Source organism: Kogia breviceps, chromosome 18 (genome assembly GCF_026419965.1).
Source record: "Kogia breviceps isolate mKogBre1 chromosome 18, mKogBre1 haplotype 1, whole genome shotgun sequence".
Lineage (NCBI taxonomy): Eukaryota > Metazoa > Chordata > Mammalia > Artiodactyla > Physeteridae > Kogia > Kogia breviceps.
The window spans coordinates 56486892-56505367 of NC_081327.1; the positions used below are offsets into that span (position 1 = coordinate 56486892).

An 18476-nucleotide genomic window follows, 5' to 3' on the forward strand; every position below is an offset into this window, starting at 1 on the left:
CATCAGAGCACAGAGCAGCCCGGAATCCAGGGCTGAGTCTTTCACCTCTTTTCAGAGCTGTCAGGACACATGGCAGTGCCCCCCTCACGGCTCCTCCTCTCTCCCTGGAGCCTGAAGCCACGCTCTGGGTCTGAAAGACTCAGCTAGAGAGTGAAGGTGTTTCAGGCTGACACAGGAATCCACGGGAGAAGCCATCCCCCAGTCCCCCAGCTCCCCACTTGGAGGGCGAGAGGGAGGGACACGGGAGAGAGCACAAGGAGCCAGCAAAGCGGCCCCGGGGCCACTGAGATGGACAGGGTGACTGTGCCTCAGACAGCAAGCCCCCCGGCCCCCATGGCTCTAGGACGGATCCCTCGTCGCCTCGGGCAGCCCAGCCCCTGCCCCGCCTGCAGGCGTGCGGCATCTCCCCACCCCAGCCCCGGCCCGGCAGGAGTCCCAAGTCCACTATTAAGTGATTCCGAGGCCTAGAGAGAAAAGAAAGGCTCCCCAGTTCTAGAAGCCAACGAAAGACTGCTCCTAAAGCCAAAGACAGCACAGAAAAACGTTCGACCAAGCCCCTTCATCAATGCAGAAGTCCTAAATAAAACAGGATCAAAGAGCATCCAGGAGCAGAGAGAACTGTACCCCACAATCAAACAAGACTCTTCTCATGACTTCAAAGTGGTTAGAAATCTTATTAACATAAGTCATCACGTTACTAGATTAAAGGGAAAAAAATCACCTGATGGTTTCCACAGAAGCTCAAAAAAACTGGTAAATTCAACATCATTTCTCAATTAAAACAAACAAAGCCCTCTTAATAAAATACGAATAAACAGCTCCATCCCTAGCATAATAATGTATATCTTGACCCCAAGGCCATCTTGCTGCCTCACGACAGGACCATGTGAACCACACCCACCACTTGACAAGGGTGTTGTCCTCACCACAAGGGGTCAAGGAAGAAGGAAATGTCATTATTTGCAGATAATCAGTATTATCCTGGAAAACTCAAGGTAATCAACTCAAAGATGCTCATAAATGAAAGAGAAGGCAGTAAGATGGGTGGGTGCAAAATTAACATGCAACAGCTTTTATATATAAAATCACCAGCTGAAAGATAGGAGAGCCAAGAGTCCACTTACAACAGCGACAAAAGACCAGACACTTTACAACAAACGTGCAAGATCTACCTGAAGAAAATCAAATTCAAATGGCAGCACAGGACAAAGATGGCATTTTGAATCGTAGAGAAAATCTGGATCACTCAGCACCAGTGCTGGGGTGACTGAGGGGTACCTACACTATAGCCAAGGCGGGCTGAAGCTCACTCTACAGAATAAACCCACAGAACCAGCAATAAATGTGGGAAACAAACACGTGAAAATGAAAACACGAGCTCGTCTGTAAGTATAATTTAAAAGTGGGGAAAGGATTTTAGGATGACATCAAACTAAGAAGCTATTAAGGAAGGGGAACTCCCTGGTGGTCCAGTGGTTAGCACTCTGCGCTTTCACTGCCGAGAGCCCAGGTTTGATCCCTGGTCGGGGAGCTAAGATCCCACAAGCCACACAGTGTGGCCAAAAAAAAAAAAAAAAAGGAAAAGACAGATACAACTGCAAATATAAAAATTAAAAACTAAATTCCACAAGTGAAAACATACCTCATATCAAACCAAAAGACAAAAGAATGAAGGAGGAAAACATATTTGCATTTCATATCTTGAAGGGTTCACTTCCTCACAGGATGAAAGCTCCTACAAATCAACTAGAAACATAACAACACCCAACAGAACCAGGCAAAGGATACGAACACAGATTTCACAGAAAGGGAACCACAGGACACTAATCTTAGCCTCAGACACAAGAGAAATGCAAGTTAACCACCAAAGTCAGGATCCCAACAAAGCACTTTATTCTCACCTTAACTTCTAGGTGTTTTTCTAGTTTCCACAAGGAGCACGTACCATTCCGTCTCCAAACTGTGAGGCCACGCACGGTAGGTGGCTCACAGGCACTTTCTCTGATCCCAGGGTGCGTATTTCCAGAAATCCATTACGTGGACCTTTCAAGGTCTCAACAGCTGAGGAGGTCCTATTCTTGGAAAACATGTTGCTGACGTGTTCCACTTAAACGTGGACTTGGAGCAGCCACTGACATGTATGTGCTTGTATGTGAGACGGTGAACGACAGTGTTATTAGGGAAGGAAGCACGTCGTTACCGTCATCTTCACACACCATGCGTTTGGGAAAACAAGGGCCTCGTTTACCCTCAACAGATTCCAAGCAGCACGTGTGTACTCTCCTCTGCGCTGTCTCCCCGCAGACCCCTGGCCACCAGGGACCCGGCAGACTCGGAAATGCTGAGAGATGCACCCGACAAATAAACACCAGCTGCACCGAGCATCCTGTATGTAAAGGCCCGAGGGCTTCCTAACAATGTTTCGCGATGGTGGTGTAACTAAAACTCAAAGGACCTGTGAGATTACTCGGGCGGAAAGGAAACCCAAAGACACTCAGGCAGGCTCACCCACCACGTGGCTGTGACCTGGCAACCTCCACCATGGAGTTCATGCCAATAAAGGCCTCTGGCCTTCCTGCAATTCACATCCAGGAAGAGACCCCACCGCCCACGGGCCTCTTGTCAAAGGGGCGACGGAGAACCAGGTAGAGAACTATTCCTACTCGGCCCGTTCATCCTGAGGGCGGTGGGGACTCAGAACCTGGGCCCAGCACACACGCCCACAGCGCCAGCATGAGCCCAGGAGGCGGCCCTCCCTTCGAACCACCCACCCTCTCGGCTGCCCCGCAGGACAGGAGGGTCCGGCCTCACCTCCTGCCTCCCACCAGACATCCTGTGGTGGTCCGTCTGGTTGCACTTGGTGGAGAACTCGTCCTTCTTCACGATCTTGAGCGTCCACAACAAGGAGAAAGGGTAACGGTCAGCGCCTAACCCCCACCAGAGCAGGCGTGCACCAGTCCCTCCGCAGCCAGGCATCCCACTCCTCTACAGGAGCCCAGGAGGACACCGGGTCGCGGCTGGTCTAAGGAGGAAGGCTGGAGCCCCCCCCCCGAGCACACGCTGCCCTCCCAGGGGGCCAGGCGTCGCTGTCCCCCGGGGCGCCCGAGAGCAGCCCAAAGGGGCTGGCGCTCTCCTACTGACAGAGAACAGGCTTGCTCGCGGGCTGGCCACGTGCCAGGCCCACATCCGAGAGCAGAACGTCTGGTTCCAAGCTGATGCCCTTGCGAGGAGGAGAAAGAGGCACAGTGAGGAATCTCGCTTGGAAGGACAATCGGTTCTAAGCAGAGACAGAATCAGGGGAGGCTCCAGCAAGTGAATCTCTGAGGAGGGCTGGGCCAGGGCCCGCTCCCCGTTCCTGCTGACCGGCACGGGCGCGGTGCGCAGCCGGGGAGGCCCTGGCAAAGAGCTGGCAGCAGGCCCGGGAAGAAGCGAGGAGACCCAGCCCCTTACGTGCACACGCGGCCCCGCCTGCTGACCTGGACGTGGCCGTTGTGGGGCCCCCTGTGGCCGTACATGCACTCCACCGTGGCCGACTTCCTCTCCGTCAGGTGGATTCGGAACAAGGGCTTGAACCGCATGGGGTCGTCCACATGAGGGTCGTGGGGGGGCAGGTACATCCAGCCAATGATGAACAAGCCGTCCACCTGTGCAGAAGTCCACGCGCGGGTGAGGGTCAGGCTGAGGCTCGGCACCCGCGCCCCCCAGACCACCACGAGGACCGTTCCCGGCTCCGTACTCCGGTCCCGCAGGGACCCTGGGGCCCCGTCCGGCGCAGCGGGGCGAGCGCGGCCCCGCCCACCGGCGTGTGTTAATCAAAAAGTGATTTACGCAACGTGAAACACGGTGACTGAAGTTGATGACACTGCTATATCGCTGAGATCTACTAAGAAACACAACTCAGCGCCCTCCCCACCCCTCAAAAAAACATAAGAATGTAAGGTGATGGGTACGTTAATTAACTAGACGGGAGAATCCTTCTACGGTGTGCTTGTACATCAGATCAGATCACCACAATGTACGTTTTATATATCTTACAGTTTTGTCAATTATACCTAAATGAAGCTGAAAAAGTAACTAAATGTTTTAATAGAAAAGACAGTGGTTAGCCCCAAATCCGAGCAAACCTTTTAGAGAGAACTTCCAGCTATGAAGTGGGGGTGGGTAGGTGCCGGGAGCACAAGCTAAAAGACATTAGAAAGAAGCAGGAATGATCCAGAAAGTGTGACACCCAATAGGGCAACTGACCAGAGGAAAACGGGGGCACTGCTTTCCACAGAAGAGACGCAGGAGGCAAAACAAACCAGGCAGCACGAGGGCCTGGTTAGATCCTCATGTGAACAAGCCAGCTGCCGAAGGCAGTTCTGAGACAGTCAGGGAGCCTCCAGCGTGGACTGGGTCTCAGGTAATCCAGGAATTACTGCCACTGCTGTGAGGTGTGGTCAGGACCTCACATGTGTGGGAACGTCGGAAACACCCACAGGGTTAGAGATCCACACTGAAGTACAAACATGAACTGACACGGGCCTGGGATTTGCTTTAACATACTGAAAAGAAAAGGCAAAGGGGCAGAGACAGACACCGTGAACCTGGCACACTACAGCCAACCTCTGAGTCCAGGAGGTGGGCGTCTGTGGGCATTCACCCTGCCATTCCCACTACCCTTGTATGTGTTCAAAACGGCAAATGATAAAAGTGGTGATCAGGTCAAAGGAGGGGGCAGTCTCCAGGCATGTTCTCAGTGGAGGGGAAGAGGGTGGCCTCTATCGCCCACTTGGGATGCCCCCGCAGTCGCTCCTGCCTTCCTGGCGGAGCCTGGGTTCACAGCTTCTCGCTCTAGCGACAGAGGAGGGAACTTAATTGCTAAGCGTCTGAGACAAGAGCCAATTGGCAGGGTTCTGTCATGGGCTCCATTTTCCCCTAATTATCCCCTGCTTTCAGAAGCCTTTTTTTTTTTTTTTTTAAACTCTATTACTCACTGCCAGTAAGACAAACAATTATCACCCTCCCCGACTAAAAGAAAGGAAAGAACCTGCCCACGCTGGGAGCTGTGTCTTGGCCCCTGTGAGAATGTTCTAAAAGCAAGGCTTCCCCAGTGAGATTAAACATAACAAATGTAAAACAACTTTCTTAACAGATGTTTCCACCAAATTATAAAGAATATGAAGCAGTATTTATCCCTGCCCAAACCCCACCTGGTGAGCAAAATACAGACTGACAAAGTAACCAGTCCCCCCGCGGCCTACGTGAATCAGGCTCGGGGGAGGCCACAGAGAGGCAGACCCGCGAGCCGTGACACGAGCTGCGGCCAGTGCCCTGGACTTGGCTTCTGGCCTGCCAAGCGCGTGTGCAGCTCCGGCCAAAGGGCACCTGGCTGTGTTTTCCCTGCACCATCAGCTACGGCAACATCAAGGCCAGGCCCCTGCCCAGAGCTCAGCAAGTACGATGGCCCGACTCAGGTCCCGGCTTCTGTCCCAGAGGCACCACTCGTGCCTGGCAAGAGCACCGGCGAGGGCTGCACCCTGCTAGACGCCGACACAAGTTAAGGCCAAGAAAAGTCAGATCTGAGTTTCTCAAATGGACCCCAAAATGAGCAGCTATTCTTATATGCTTCTAGGCAAATGACCAAGAAGCATATAAAAATTAAAACCAGAAGACTCTTCTCCTGGCTACCACCAAGGAGCTTGTATCAAACAGCCCCTCCTGCTGAGACCAGCTATAAAGACTGAATAAAGTAAAGTTAAAATGCTGCTTGCAGACCTCAGGGGGCAAGCCTGAAGAGAAGGGACAGACACCTGCCAGGACACCAAGCCTATGCCACTTGGTCCCTGGGTGGAGAGGGCCTGGCATGGGCTTTCTATCTAGGGCCAGCCTCCGAGGACCCCACACGGCCTCCTTTTCTTTTAGCCTGCAGACCCCTGATTTAGGGCAATGAACCAGTGCACAAACCAACACTGGAGTGTCCCAGGGGTGTGAAGGCCGATGGCCCTCAGTGTCCAAGAGGCAGGGACCAGGGAAGGCAGCCCGTCATCACAAAGTTTGTGGATGTGGCACAAGCCAAGAGCTACTGAAAATGAATCTCGGCTCATTTAGAAAATAAAATCTGGCCCAATGAGTCTTTGTGAACGACTGGCCTGCCCCTCGGAGGGAGGACACAGTCCCATCCGCAAGAACCCAGGCCCGATGCTCTGGGACTTACCACCACGTTCAGCAGTCCTCCATACGGCCCGATATCTGGCTGCCACAGTCCTAAGATGTGTCTGTACCGGTGAAGCACTGCAGGGAGAGAGAGAGGGGACAGGACTTCACTGTAGAGCCGGCTGACCTTCACTTTACCGCCAGGAATCGGAGGAAAGGGCGTCAGGAAGAGGAGGAGGGACGTGTGAAGACATCCCTCACGAAGGCTCGTAACGGAGCCTTGCAAACAAATGTGGATTCAAGCAAACCTTACAAGTGTCTAAATCATTCTAAGAGTAAAAATGTAACACACAACTGGGTCATTTTGAAACCCAGCCTCTGCGTATCAGCTCCAATGACAAGGAACTGCTGCCTCGAAGGGCGTGCAGTAGGCGCCCTTGCGAAGCAATGAACCTCCCCTCCCATCAGTCTACACAACGGAGACGTGGGATTCTTTACCATGTTTTGGGCAGAGTCCAAAACATCATGGGGCTGTAGAGTAAGGTTTAATTGGGTCATCAGTCTTTCTTTTAAACACACACACCACACACACACACACACACACACACACACACGTATTCCCCCTTATTTCAAAAGCAGTGCATGTATATTCATTGAGGGCAACGGGAGAAAAGGGCACCTAATGCCGACCTGAGACCCCACTGCAGGGCCATGGCCAGCACAGTAAATGCCCTGGGAAGAGCCCTTCACTTCCATTTCCTCTGCACGTGTATTTGTTGAGTGAACAGTGAACAAGTGAAAGAATGAGCAAACTGCACAAAGAAGACAACCAGCTCACGCAGGGCCCTGCCTGCCAGCTTCAGGGTCTGGGGTCTCTCTGCAGCCAGTGTGTGGTGGTAAAGTTTATATGTCAACTGCACTTGGCCATGGGGGGACCAGACATTCTTAGTCAAACATTATTCTGGTATGTCTGTGTTCCCGGATGAGATTAACATTTAAATCTGTGGACAGAGAAAGCAGATTGCCCTCCCTAGTGTGGTGGGCCGTGTCCAATCAGTTGAAGACCCGAGCAGAAGAAGGCTGGTGCTCCCACCAGTAAGGAGACGCTCCTCCTGCCTGGCTGCAGGCTGGGATATCAGTCTTTGCTAACTTCGAACTCTAACTAAATCACGGGCTCTTCCTGAAGAGGACAAAAAGGCTAACCCTCCCACAAATACAGGGGAATTTTCTCCTGCCTGACTGCGTTGAGCTGGGACATTGGTCTTTTCCAGCCTCTGGATTCGAACTGAAACATGGGCTCTTCCTGGGTCTGGAGGCTGCCAGATTTCGGACTGGAACTACACCATCAGCTCCTGTGGGTCTCCAGCCTGCTGACTGGAGATCCTGGGCCTTGTCAGCCTCCATAGCTGTGCGATCTAATTCCTTATAATAATCTCTTTATAGATGAAGAAATCGGTTCTGTGTCCGAAAACCCAGCTAATAGCCAGTGGGAGCCATGGATGGTCTCCAAGTGCTGGAGCTGCATCATCACAGCAGGCTTCAGGGAGGAAGGCCAAGCGGCAGGGCCCAGAGGAACCTGAGCCCAGACAGCAGCTCTCCAGCCACCCCTTGGTCTGGGGTACAGAGAAGAGGAATGTGAGGCCAGAACCATCCCAAGCCTGCAGGGCATGCAGACGGCTGGTGGGAAAATACCAAGTGTTCCCCAAGGTTTCAGCCTAAAGACACACCCCTCTAAATGAGCCTTGATGGTCTGCAGGGCGCCTGCCACTCGTGCCCTGTGCAATCTTCTGAGTCGGTTTACAAGACACACATTAAAGTCAGTGGTCATTTACGGCCATACCCTGATGGGTTTTGTGTTTGTTAAACAAGCAATAATAAGCAGGGTCCGGAGCCATAAACAAATACTGAACTCAGACAGTGCATCACACACTCAGGTGTTTAGGGGTGAAATCAACTGATGGCTGCCAGTTACCCTGAAATGCATCGCAAAACAGGACGGTCGGGTGGACGGGTGTGTGGGAGTGAAGTGGAGCAGTGTGCTATGGAATCGGGCAAACAGGTGTTCACCGCACAATTCTTTCTACTTTTCTGTGTGTTTTTAAATTTTCACGATAAAATAGTGGAGAAAAAATTAAACGGGCCTATACAGCATGGTCTTCTCTTGTCTCCCCTCCCCTCATCTCCCAACTTGACTGCTGGCAACGTCTGGTTCTTTCTAAGATCAATCAATCTGATCTCGAAGCCCCTGGAAAGACTGTTCAAAGAATATGCCACAGACTCAGCAATTCCCAAAGGGAGTCCTTTGTTTTGCTTCAAAAGCAACATCTCTTTGAAATAAAAGTTCAGCCTCCCATGTGTGCTTAGAGCAGCAACTGCCTCTGGATTTTAAGCTCTGTGCCCATTAGAAGACTCGGGTGAGCCCCTCGCTCCCGCCGACACGGCGCTGGCTCGCCCAGCCTGGGCCCACCCAGGACAATCTGAGGGGAGGTGAGAGGCCGACGTCGTCCGCTGGACGGTGAGGCATGGGAGTTCCTAAGGCCACGTGACACCTGTGTTTTATAACGCATTCTGTAAGAAGTCTCAGAGTTAGTCCGGCAGAAGTGACCTGAAAGACCCAACAAGTCCAGGCAGCACTCAGACAGAAGGAGTCCACTTGAGTCACACGAAACTCTAGGTGTCAGGAGTGGGAGGGCAGCCTGGCCACACAGCAACCTTCTGTGCCCGGGGCCCGCTGGGGAGGGCAGCTCTAAGGTGTCACCACCACAGGAGGTAAGCAGCACGATGAGCTCAGGCACCAGCCTCGGTGCTCTCCTCTGACCCGCACCCGGACCCTGCCCAGGGCACACAAGGGGCCTGCGGGCTTAAGACAGAATCCACAGCACCTCCTGGCCCAAGCGCTGACCACACCCCAGGGCTCCTGGCCTGGAAGACGATCCCAGCTCGACAAGCCCTCCCGATGCTGTTTCCAAACAACAGCTGACCATGCAGGAGAGTAAACGGGATTAAGTCCCAATGACGCTGGCTCAGGTGCAGACGGCGGGCTTGGGACCAAAGACAGCAAGTGGACTGGGTCGGACCCTTCGGTGCTCTCCTGTCAGAGACAGGTGTGCGCCAAGGGCCCAGCTCTTAGGAGACCACAGAAGACAGGCATTCGTGGGCAAGGCGGCCCAAACACCAGAGAATCACACTCAAACTCAGTCAGAATAATAACACCACTCCTGCTCTCGGCCCCACGAAGCAGGACTTGGGCCTTCCAGGATGAACACCAGCTCAGAGACTCTGCCAACCACGGACCCCCAAGGCCAGCACGGTTGTGTTCAGAAAAGCATCCCTGGCACTGACACAACCCTCCTACTCCCCAAAATAGGAGCAATAAAGAGTCCAAGATGTCTAAGGGACGGCTCAGCTCAGGAGCTAACAGGAAAAGAGTCCACTTGGCAGACTGGACTTTGGAGGGGCCTTCCCCTCCAAAGACTCTACCCTGTGTTATCTGCACCTGAGGATTAAAAGTGGTCTGTCCGTCTCCCCACCAGTGGAGGGGAGGGGGGTTCCACCAAATTCCTCGTACCTACTCGAGCGATCTGAAGCACTGCCAAGATGCTGGGTGTGAACCTCAAAACCCAGAGCCCTACAGGTACATGACGTTATTTTTAAGTTCAAAGTGCACTCGGACAGTCACCATCGATTAGCACACACAGACAGGGGTTAGACCCGTCGTAAAGGCAATATATCCCCTAGGACACTCCCGACACCTTACAGACATGGATTATCAAGACTATCACACACCAAGAGCAGCTGACCTGGGCCACAAGGCTGTGGGGAGACATCAGCTCTCGGGTCCAGGGGAACGTGGCCCAGAGGACTTCAGGGGACCAGGGGACACAAGGCCCCACGGCTCTAGGAAGAGCGCACGTGGATGAGGAACAGCCCCAGGGCCTCGTTCCTTACAAGCCAGTTGCCACAGCACACGTCTCTGGAGCTTTGGTGAGTGTCGGAGGATGAATTCCAAGCTGCCCTCGCTTAGGACACACTAGGACACTGGAACACAGAACACCTGGGCGTACAGAGGTTTCAAATTCAGTTGAAACTGGTCTTTCTTTCATGCATGTAAGTTTTTCACTGATGTACAGACCAGTCCACAGAGAAAGGCAACCAATGCTGACAACTGGTTATTTTCATTATGTCTTCTAGATCTTTCAAGTTTTCTACTGTACTTTTATAACTACACTCACACCTCAGTGGGACAGCAGTCCCCAGTTAAAACAAGTCTGCAATACAGCTGCAAGCAACTGGGGCGCATCACGGTATGTGGCTCTAGTCCAGACACTCTGGACGTGGTCTCCTAGAAGCATGGTAGAAAGTCTGGACTCAGGACTTGTCCTCATCAGCTGCAGGAAGCTTCTGCCCACCGCTCGGGGGCAAAAAGAACACCCCCCCAAAACAACTCTAGGTGCTTCCTAGGTCCCGGCCACCCCCAGAGGTGGGTCAGAATTCCACACTAGCTCTATGGTATTAAGTTCCAGATGGGCTGTTGTTCCAGAAGAAGCCTGTGACAGCGGTGTGACATAATGGACCTCTAAGTGCTTGTCTGCTTGTATCAAAAATCCCACGGCACTCGGTTCCCATCAGCACAGCCCGTGTCATTGATCCGCTGTTCTCATCAAAACCCGCTACGTCACCGTCTCTCCCGTGGGGCTGGCGAAGGCACCGGGGCTCACTGACTGCAAAGCAGGGAGGGCAGCGCAGTCCGTGACAAAATGTTCTAGAGAGCCTACTGCCAAGGCGGCAGGGAAAAGAAAAGAACTCGTGTCCTCATAGCCAGCCGGCCCAGCCCCAGAGCTGTGCTGATCGCTCCCACACGCCTCCCCCCGGGGCCTGGGTGACACACAAGGTGGGTTTGTTAGCCCAGACACCACCCCAAAACATGCTGCCCACACCCGGGCGGCCCCGTCCGGACCCCAGGATAACCCCCGGAGTAAAACGGGGCCAGCCAGCACATGGCAGCTAGGTGGCTGGAGTCTGACGGGGCTTAGGAGAAAATCCACAAACGACTCTATTCCCTCTACTCTGAGTAGGTTTTGTTAGAAACTGGGCACTTCTTTTTTTTTTTTTTTAAAGATCTTTTTTGATGTGGACCAGTTTTAAAGTCTTTATTGACTTTGTAACAATATTGCTTCCGCTTTATGTTTTGGTTTTTTGGGCCACTAGGCATGTGAGATCTTAGCTCCCTGACCAGGGATTGAACCCAAGCCCCCTGCATTGGAAGGCGAAGTCTTAAACCGCTGGACCACCAGGGAAGTCCCGAAACCATGCACCTCTGAGACTCAGGAGTGGGTCTGCTCCACGGTGGCAACACTGACATGAGGAGCACTCGGAGGGGGGGAGCAAAGAGCAGAAGGGGTGTCCCTGTGCTTCTTGAAACGTAAAAACAGCTTTCAGGATGGACTTCCCTGGTGGCGCAGTGGTTAAGAATCCACCTGCCAACGCAGGGGACACAGGTTTGATCCCTGGTCCAGGAAGATCCCACATGCCGCAGAGCAACTAAGCCCACGAGCCACAACAACTGAAGCCTGCGCACCCTAGAGCCCACAGGCCGCAACTACTGAGCCCACGTGCCGCAACTACTGAGCCCACGTGCCGCAACTACTGAAGCCGCGCACCTAAAGCCCGTGATCCACAACAAGAGAAGCCACCGCAATGAGAAGCCCGCGCACTGCTATGAAGAGTAGCCCCCGCTCGCTGCAACTAGAGAAAGCCCGCACACAGCAACGAAGACCCAACGCAGCCAAAAATAAGTAAATAAAATTAATAACTTAAAGAAAAAAAAAAAACAGCTTTCAGTGCATCTCGGCTCAACCCAATAAAAGGCAGGGATAGCATTCATCACCTATGGAATGTGGCTTAGCAAATTTCCAGAGCTCAAGTAATGCCAATCGAAGGAGGAATCAGGACCTAAATATTTAATCAACTGTTTTACACACTTTTGTTGTGTGTGTGAGTATGTAAACTTTTTGAATTGACAAGTGCTGTGAAAACATGATTGACCGATAAAGCCTAGATGCGAATGCTTGCGTTCCATTTTGGAATAGAAAGGGTTTGAGGCTTCTACTCTGTCTCAAGAAGCGATAAATGTTAAAATGCACGGCAACATGGTGATCTTGCTCGGCACGACCCCAAAACCCGCAGCTGCTGCCGACACCCGGCCCGCGTGTGCAGCCGCCCTGGAGTCGCCACTCAAGAGTGACCCTGGTTGTGCCAAGCCACGGAGGACTCTGCAGCAGTGAAAACCAGCAAAAGCCAAGGAGGTCAGCTCGCTCTCGGGACCAAAGCTGTCTCGTGCTGTGAGTGAGAGGCCCCATCCATGCAGCTTCTCGGTCTTTCTCGCCCACAAAAGCGGAAGCCAGCAGGAGATACGTACGGCAGGTGTAAACATCTCTGTATTCCATGTGCTCGAAGTCGGGAAGAATTTTCATGAAACGGCCCGACTTCACTCGAGGGTTTATACCTGAACAGACACAGCAGGGAAAGGGCTGAAGATGGTTCTGCCTCCTCGACTGTAGAAACCATTTTCACAGGACTCAACACCTGTCCCTCACCGACATCACACGCTTCCCTACATCCCCGACCCCCAGAACCCTGGGAGGCAAGCGGTTGCCAAGGAGGCAGGCCTGGCCAGAGGGAACTGTGGTGAAAGGTGTTCCTGTCAGTCAGTGATCCACCCCAGGAACTCATGATGGCAGGCCTGCTCAGGACCACCTCCGAGCTCTCTCCCATCACCCACCACAATCAGCGGGGCTCAACGAGGTGGGAGAGCAGAGGTCGCAGCTCATAGATATTTGGGGTGACTGTGTAGGGAACCCTGTGCCCCAGCTAGGATCCCCAGCTTGCCCGCTGCACACCTGGCATTGTCCTTCACCGGCTGCATGGGTGTGTTTTGTTTTCAACAAAGGACAGTGTTTGCCGGCCTCCTAACTCAATCAGACCCCTGCATCCCTGGACTGAGGTAGCTGACTCTACCATCTAAGCGGGAACTAGGAGCGACTGCCTTCTACCACCTATTCCAGAAGCTAAGTGATTTTCTCCTGGATAAGGCCTTCAAGGCAAATTCACAAGAACACAGTCCCTGCGCTGTGAAAATGAAAACTGACGCTCGCTTTGGCCGGTGCAGATCAAACGCTCCGGGGTGCTGATAACAGATAATATGAATCCGTCTCTGGATTTGGCAACCATGTTCAAAGGGTGGAGAACCAGCAGTCAAAGAAGTCTCCAGATGTCCTCCTTTGCCTGTGACCTCGCCGAGGCCCTCGTCCCCTCTCCCTGGCCCACCTGGACCTCCCCCTCTCTCCTGCTCAGCTGCCCATCCACCTGTGTCCAGACGTCCCCTCCAAAGGACAGATGCCCCCAAGGCCCCGGCAACCCCCTCAGCTGAGATGAGCTCCATGGGGACCTTCATTCTCACACGTGTTCTCCTCTGGGTGCTTCAGCCCCCAACACCCAGCAGGGACGAGCACGTGCCTCCCTCCAGGAGCATTTTGAGGGCTTACAATCTCGGAGGGAACTCAAGTTGCTTTGAGATGGTACCATCAAATGGCCTAACAAACGCAAAAAGCAGTGCGATGGCAAGGACTTCTCATATTAGATCTCCAGGGAAACAGCTGACCGTCCCCAAAGCCAGGAACCTCTCATTTCTGTGCGTTCACGGGGACTCCTGTGCGGAGTGTGCCTCTGACTTGGACACGACGCCCATAGCGAGGGCGGCCTCCTGGATTCTCTGCTCTGGGGAGCAACACTGCAGCCGAGAGTGGAGCGGGGCCCTGGGGGCACCCCCAGAATGGAAGGCGGGAGGGGAGGGAAGGGGACACAACCACCTTCCCGCCCCTGGAACTCCGGGCTTTGCAGGATTCAGAGTGGCACTGTTCTCACCACTGAGACCACAGGACAGGAAGGAGTTACATTTTCACGAGACGTGACCACTCGGGCCCCAAGACCCACCTCCCCTGGAGACACGCATTCTCTTGGGTGGGTGGGACATGAAGCAGAGGCCAGAGAAGAAACCAAAGTGCAAACCTGCACAGGGAAGGAAGAGCGGGAGGCCTTGCGCAGACCAGCCCTGCCCTGGGCTTCAGGACCAAGGACAGGGGCACGGGGGGTGGAGAGGGGCGGTGGGTCAGGATGGCGTCTGAGGGTGGGTGAGGATGCAGGCCGAGCCCCTCGGCAAGTGGGGAGAAGGGGATACTGGGAGGTGGCAGAAGTGGGGCTGGGACACACAGGGTTCCCAGAGAAGGTGGGAGGGGGCAACAGCCTCGAAGGCACAGCCGAGCGCCAACGTCGAGAACCACACGTGCCCAGGGTGGCCGGGGAAGGTCCACGAAGAACTTAGAGCCTCCGACAGGAGATCTCTCCACTCGTGAGCAAATTCTAACCCAGGAACACTGGCCAATCCAACATCCCAAATGGCCACGGGATCGAGGTGGAGAGAAGTCTGATGGGATGAAGAAATCAGCCCAGATTCAGGGACCAACTGCGCCCCCCCCCCCCCCGGGCTGTCTCCCCACAGAGCTAATGCTCCGCAGAAGCCCACACTCTACCTGTGCGGGGGATGCGGGACCCAGGGGGACCCTGAGAGCAGCAGATCCACTGAAAAGAGGGAGCACAGCAAGCGACAACGCGAGCAAGGCCCTGGCACTGGAAGGAAGCCTCCAGCACGCCGGCTCCCACCCAGCCGCCTGGCCCGGGAATCCCGGGATTTTCCGAGCAGGAGCCCGGTCCCCACTCTGGGTGCTTAAGAAGCACCATCTGGTCTAAGTGTTCAGTGCAGAACTGGTGCAGAGTTCAAAAGAATGTGTAAGCCAAAATCTACCAAGATGGTTTTAAGATGAACACTTAAGGTCCTTTTCAGAGAGGTCAACAGGTCGACCTTAGGCCAGAGAGAAGAGGGCCGTCATGACCCTTCTTACCCCGTCCCTAACTACCCAGCCCCGAGGGTTAACGAACATGCCACAGCCCGCTGGGCAGGGACAGGCGGGCTGCTCCCCGCGGGACGGTGTGCCCGCTGCCCCTGGGCGACGTCAGTGCCAACAGACACCCTCACAGCCTCACGCAAAGGGCCCTGAGGAAGGGCCAGCAGAGAGGTGCTTGGGGCCGGGGGCTCTAGGCATCACGGAGCGTTGCTGGCGACTCTGGAAAGCAAAGGGGCGGGGACAAGAAATGGGGGCGCTGGGAGACTCAACGTGCCTGCAGGAAACAAGCCAAGGGAGGGCCGGGGCTGGTGCGGTCAGGGTGGCGGGGAGGGGCCCTGGCAGCTGTCACGGCTGCATGTCACAGTCGCTCCTGGTGTCCACGTCTCCAACCAGGCTGCGGGCCTGGAACCTAGAGAGACGGGCACCTCCAAGCACACCAGAGCTGTTGCCAGGGCAGCCACGTTTCCCAGAGGAAAGACACCTTCGTCCACCTGCGCTGCAAAATCAGGGTCCTGATTCACTCAGAAACGGAGGAGAGAGCCCCCGACCTTTTCAGTGCTGTTACTACCAGCGCTGTCTCTACAATGTCAAGACTGAATTTAAAGGGTATCTGAGAACAGACCTGTGGGCTGAGGGCCGTGGACTTTTATTTTCCGTGGCTGATGTCACTGAGCACCTGCTTCTGGAACAAGTTAACAGAAGATGGTGACAGATTAACTTACACTTCGCGTAGACGTCTCGACAAGACACGCCCGTGATCTCCAGCTTCCGCAAGTTTTCACAAACGCCGTACTCTGCAACAAGAAACGTTTGCTGGAAATTACAGTCAAGAAGTCATAAAGCGGCAGAAATATTAACAGACAGACGTGCGGGCGGGGGTGGAGCAGGCATGCCTCAGCCTGGGCCTTGTCTTCTCAGCCTGACCCTTCTTTCACTGCGGAGATTTCACGGGCCTTCTCCACATTCCGTCAACACCCTCACTCACCAGCGAAGCCACTATTCTATTTGTAGGCAACACGACTCCGAATGAAATAGCAACCTGCCGTGTCTATTCTGATAAGCTCTAGAAACCTACTCGCTCAAACCCACAACCAGACATCCTGGTTTACGACCACGGTGCGGCAGAAACTCAGAGTCTGGAGACGATGCGCGTTCCCGTGGAAATGAGACCATCACCGGTGCCAGGGTTCCACGAAGGCCCCCCCGACCCCCTCCTGACACAGCTGGGGCTGCCCAGGACGGCCTTGCAGCAAACCCCCGACACTCACCTCCACGGCCAGCGCTCTGCCCCACCTCGGGGAGAGAAACCCAGGCGTGGAGAGGTTGGTGACTCAACCGTCCTTCCAGAAGGGGGACTGCAGTCTGGCCAGCAAAAGGCTGTCCGCCTCATCACATCACAGACCCCAGCCCGGCCCCCAGGCCCGGTCTTCCCAGTGGAGTGGATGACGACACTAACCCAGCGCTCCGGGGAGGATCTCGGCCATTACAGCCAAGGGAGGCTCAAGACGCGGACGCTGGAGAAACGAGCAGGGGCAGAAGGCGGTTAGCAGCTGGCAAACCTCCCTGAGGTGGGCCTGCCCGACGGTGCCGCTTTCCCTGCTTCCCCTGCCGATGATCGGGCCACGGCCTTGCTCGTCACCAGACAAAAACACACGCTTTACCCTCCGGCCAGGAAGCACGTGGACTCCGCTCTGGAGTGTTATGCAAGTTACAAGAACTTGTGAGGAACTAGATAACAAAATCTGCTTGTTTGTGACCTTGGACGGGGTGACACCTGCATGGCACATGAGTCACCAGCAACTGTGAGGCCCTGGTTTGCCAAAATCCTTGCAGACCATGCCAGGGACCAGCTGGAAGGGCCACTCCCGCCCTGGTCGGCGACCAAGCTGGAGCTGGTCTACCCGTGCTCTTGAGAAGAGCTCTGCTCCACGATGAGCTGTCTTCGTGATTCCCCGTCTGCTCTGGGATGTCCACCCCGTCCAGGTGGCCCACCTTACGACCTCAGCGGCCTCGTGTGCTCTCCATAAACAGTGTCCTTCCCTCGCACCAACCAGGCACTCCAAAACCGTCACCACACAAGACTGGTGCCTCGGTTTGCCTCCTGTGTGGTGTTGAAAGGACAGCTCCTCTCCCAGCTCCAGCAGCGACCAGAGCCCGTGGTGGACGAGATGCGCCTCTTGCTGCCTCGTTGACGAGACAGTTTGGGAGCCGGGGTAGGGGTGTGCGGGGGGCGTGGTCTTCTCTGAACCGCGCGCTTTTGTGACACGTGTGGACACCCTGCCGGCGAGAGGCAGGGCACAGACCCAAGGCGCCTCCGAGTGTGCCGGGCGGCCTGCAGCACCCTGAAGCAGCGGCGCTGCCCCACAGCATCTGCTGACCCAGTGGGTGATTTGTGCATCTGAGCCCAGCGATCCTCTGACCTGCTAGAGACAACGCACCGCCTCCCAGCACCCGTTCAGACTTCCAAGCGATTCTAAGGTTTTTCGCCAGGATGACCAAACTGTCACGAATCTCTGCACATCGTGTCAAGAAAAGGTGCCGGTAACATCACACAAGAGATGAACGTGCACAAGCAGGCAAACCATCCACAGAAACGCCGCTGACAATCAGAGGGGAAGCAAAAGTATGATGCAGGGCTAATAAATACAGCGACACTTAGTGGCTTTTTCTTAATGTTCTCGAAAGATCATAAATTCACCGAAGCGGAACAATGTCATTCTGACCCAACTGCTCCTTCAAGAAATGTTCAGTATTTTTCACATGATGGAAAAATCTTTTTTTTTTAAACAGTGGCTCAGAACAATTCCACATCCTCTGACCATTCCATAAACCTTCCCATAAGTCATCAGGGAAAGTGCCCTTAAAATAGCATTAAGGCCAGTGTACATGCAGCACCACAGATCCTTCCCCCTAGAAAAACTCACCAGTGTTAACGCCATCCTACCCAGGATGGTTAAAGTTAGCACAGCAAACCGTGCTGCCCACAGCTGCTTTCTAAGTGCCAAATTTGGGTTGCAGGCTGCCGATTCAAATGCTTTCCTTGCTAATCTATGACATAAAGTAGCTTGTGAAAGTCTGTTTGGAAAGTGTCTGCTCCAAAAACGGCAGCAAGTAAAAAAAAGTTGGGAAGGGGGAGAAAAAGAGGTGAGCTGGACCTGAGGAAATTTAAATTAACCATGAAATTCCCATATGATACAGCCATATCCTACTTCTGGGTACGTCCCCAAAAGACACGAAAGCAGAGACTCAGAGGTGTTTGTCCACCCGTGTTTACAGCAGCACTACTCACAACAGCCAAGAAGGGGAAGCAACCCAAGTGCCCATCGACGGATGAAGGATAAGCAAAACAGGGTCCATCCACACCATGGAATATTATTCAGC

At 54.1% G+C, this 18476-nt stretch overlaps 1 protein-coding gene across 9 annotated transcripts in view; it reads right to left on the reverse strand.

Annotated features, from left to right (window-relative positions):
* The window catches only part of FBXO31 (F-box protein 31), a 43772-nt gene that overhangs the window by 12806 nt on the left and 12490 nt on the right, over positions 1-18476 (reverse strand). For 2 of the 9 annotated variants that reach the window (XR_010837981.1, XM_059045921.2), the window contains exons 2-6: positions 15818-15889; positions 12554-12640; positions 6197-6273; positions 3477-3644; positions 2812-2886 (exon numbers count right to left, since the gene is read on the reverse strand). Coding sequence is in view for 8 of the 9 variants with exons in the window: in XM_059045921.2 (XP_058901904.1) it covers positions 2812-2886; positions 3477-3644; positions 6197-6273; positions 12554-12640; positions 15818-15889 (479 nt within the window). In the remaining variant the exon portion in view is untranslated. Of the gene's footprint in view, positions 1-2811; positions 2887-3476; positions 3645-6196; positions 6274-9935; positions 10042-12553; positions 12641-13488; positions 13585-15817; positions 15890-16363; positions 16743-18476 lie in introns of those variants that run through there. The other 7 variants (XM_067020266.1, XM_067020270.1, XM_067020268.1 and 4 more) reach the window with 7 other exon arrangements.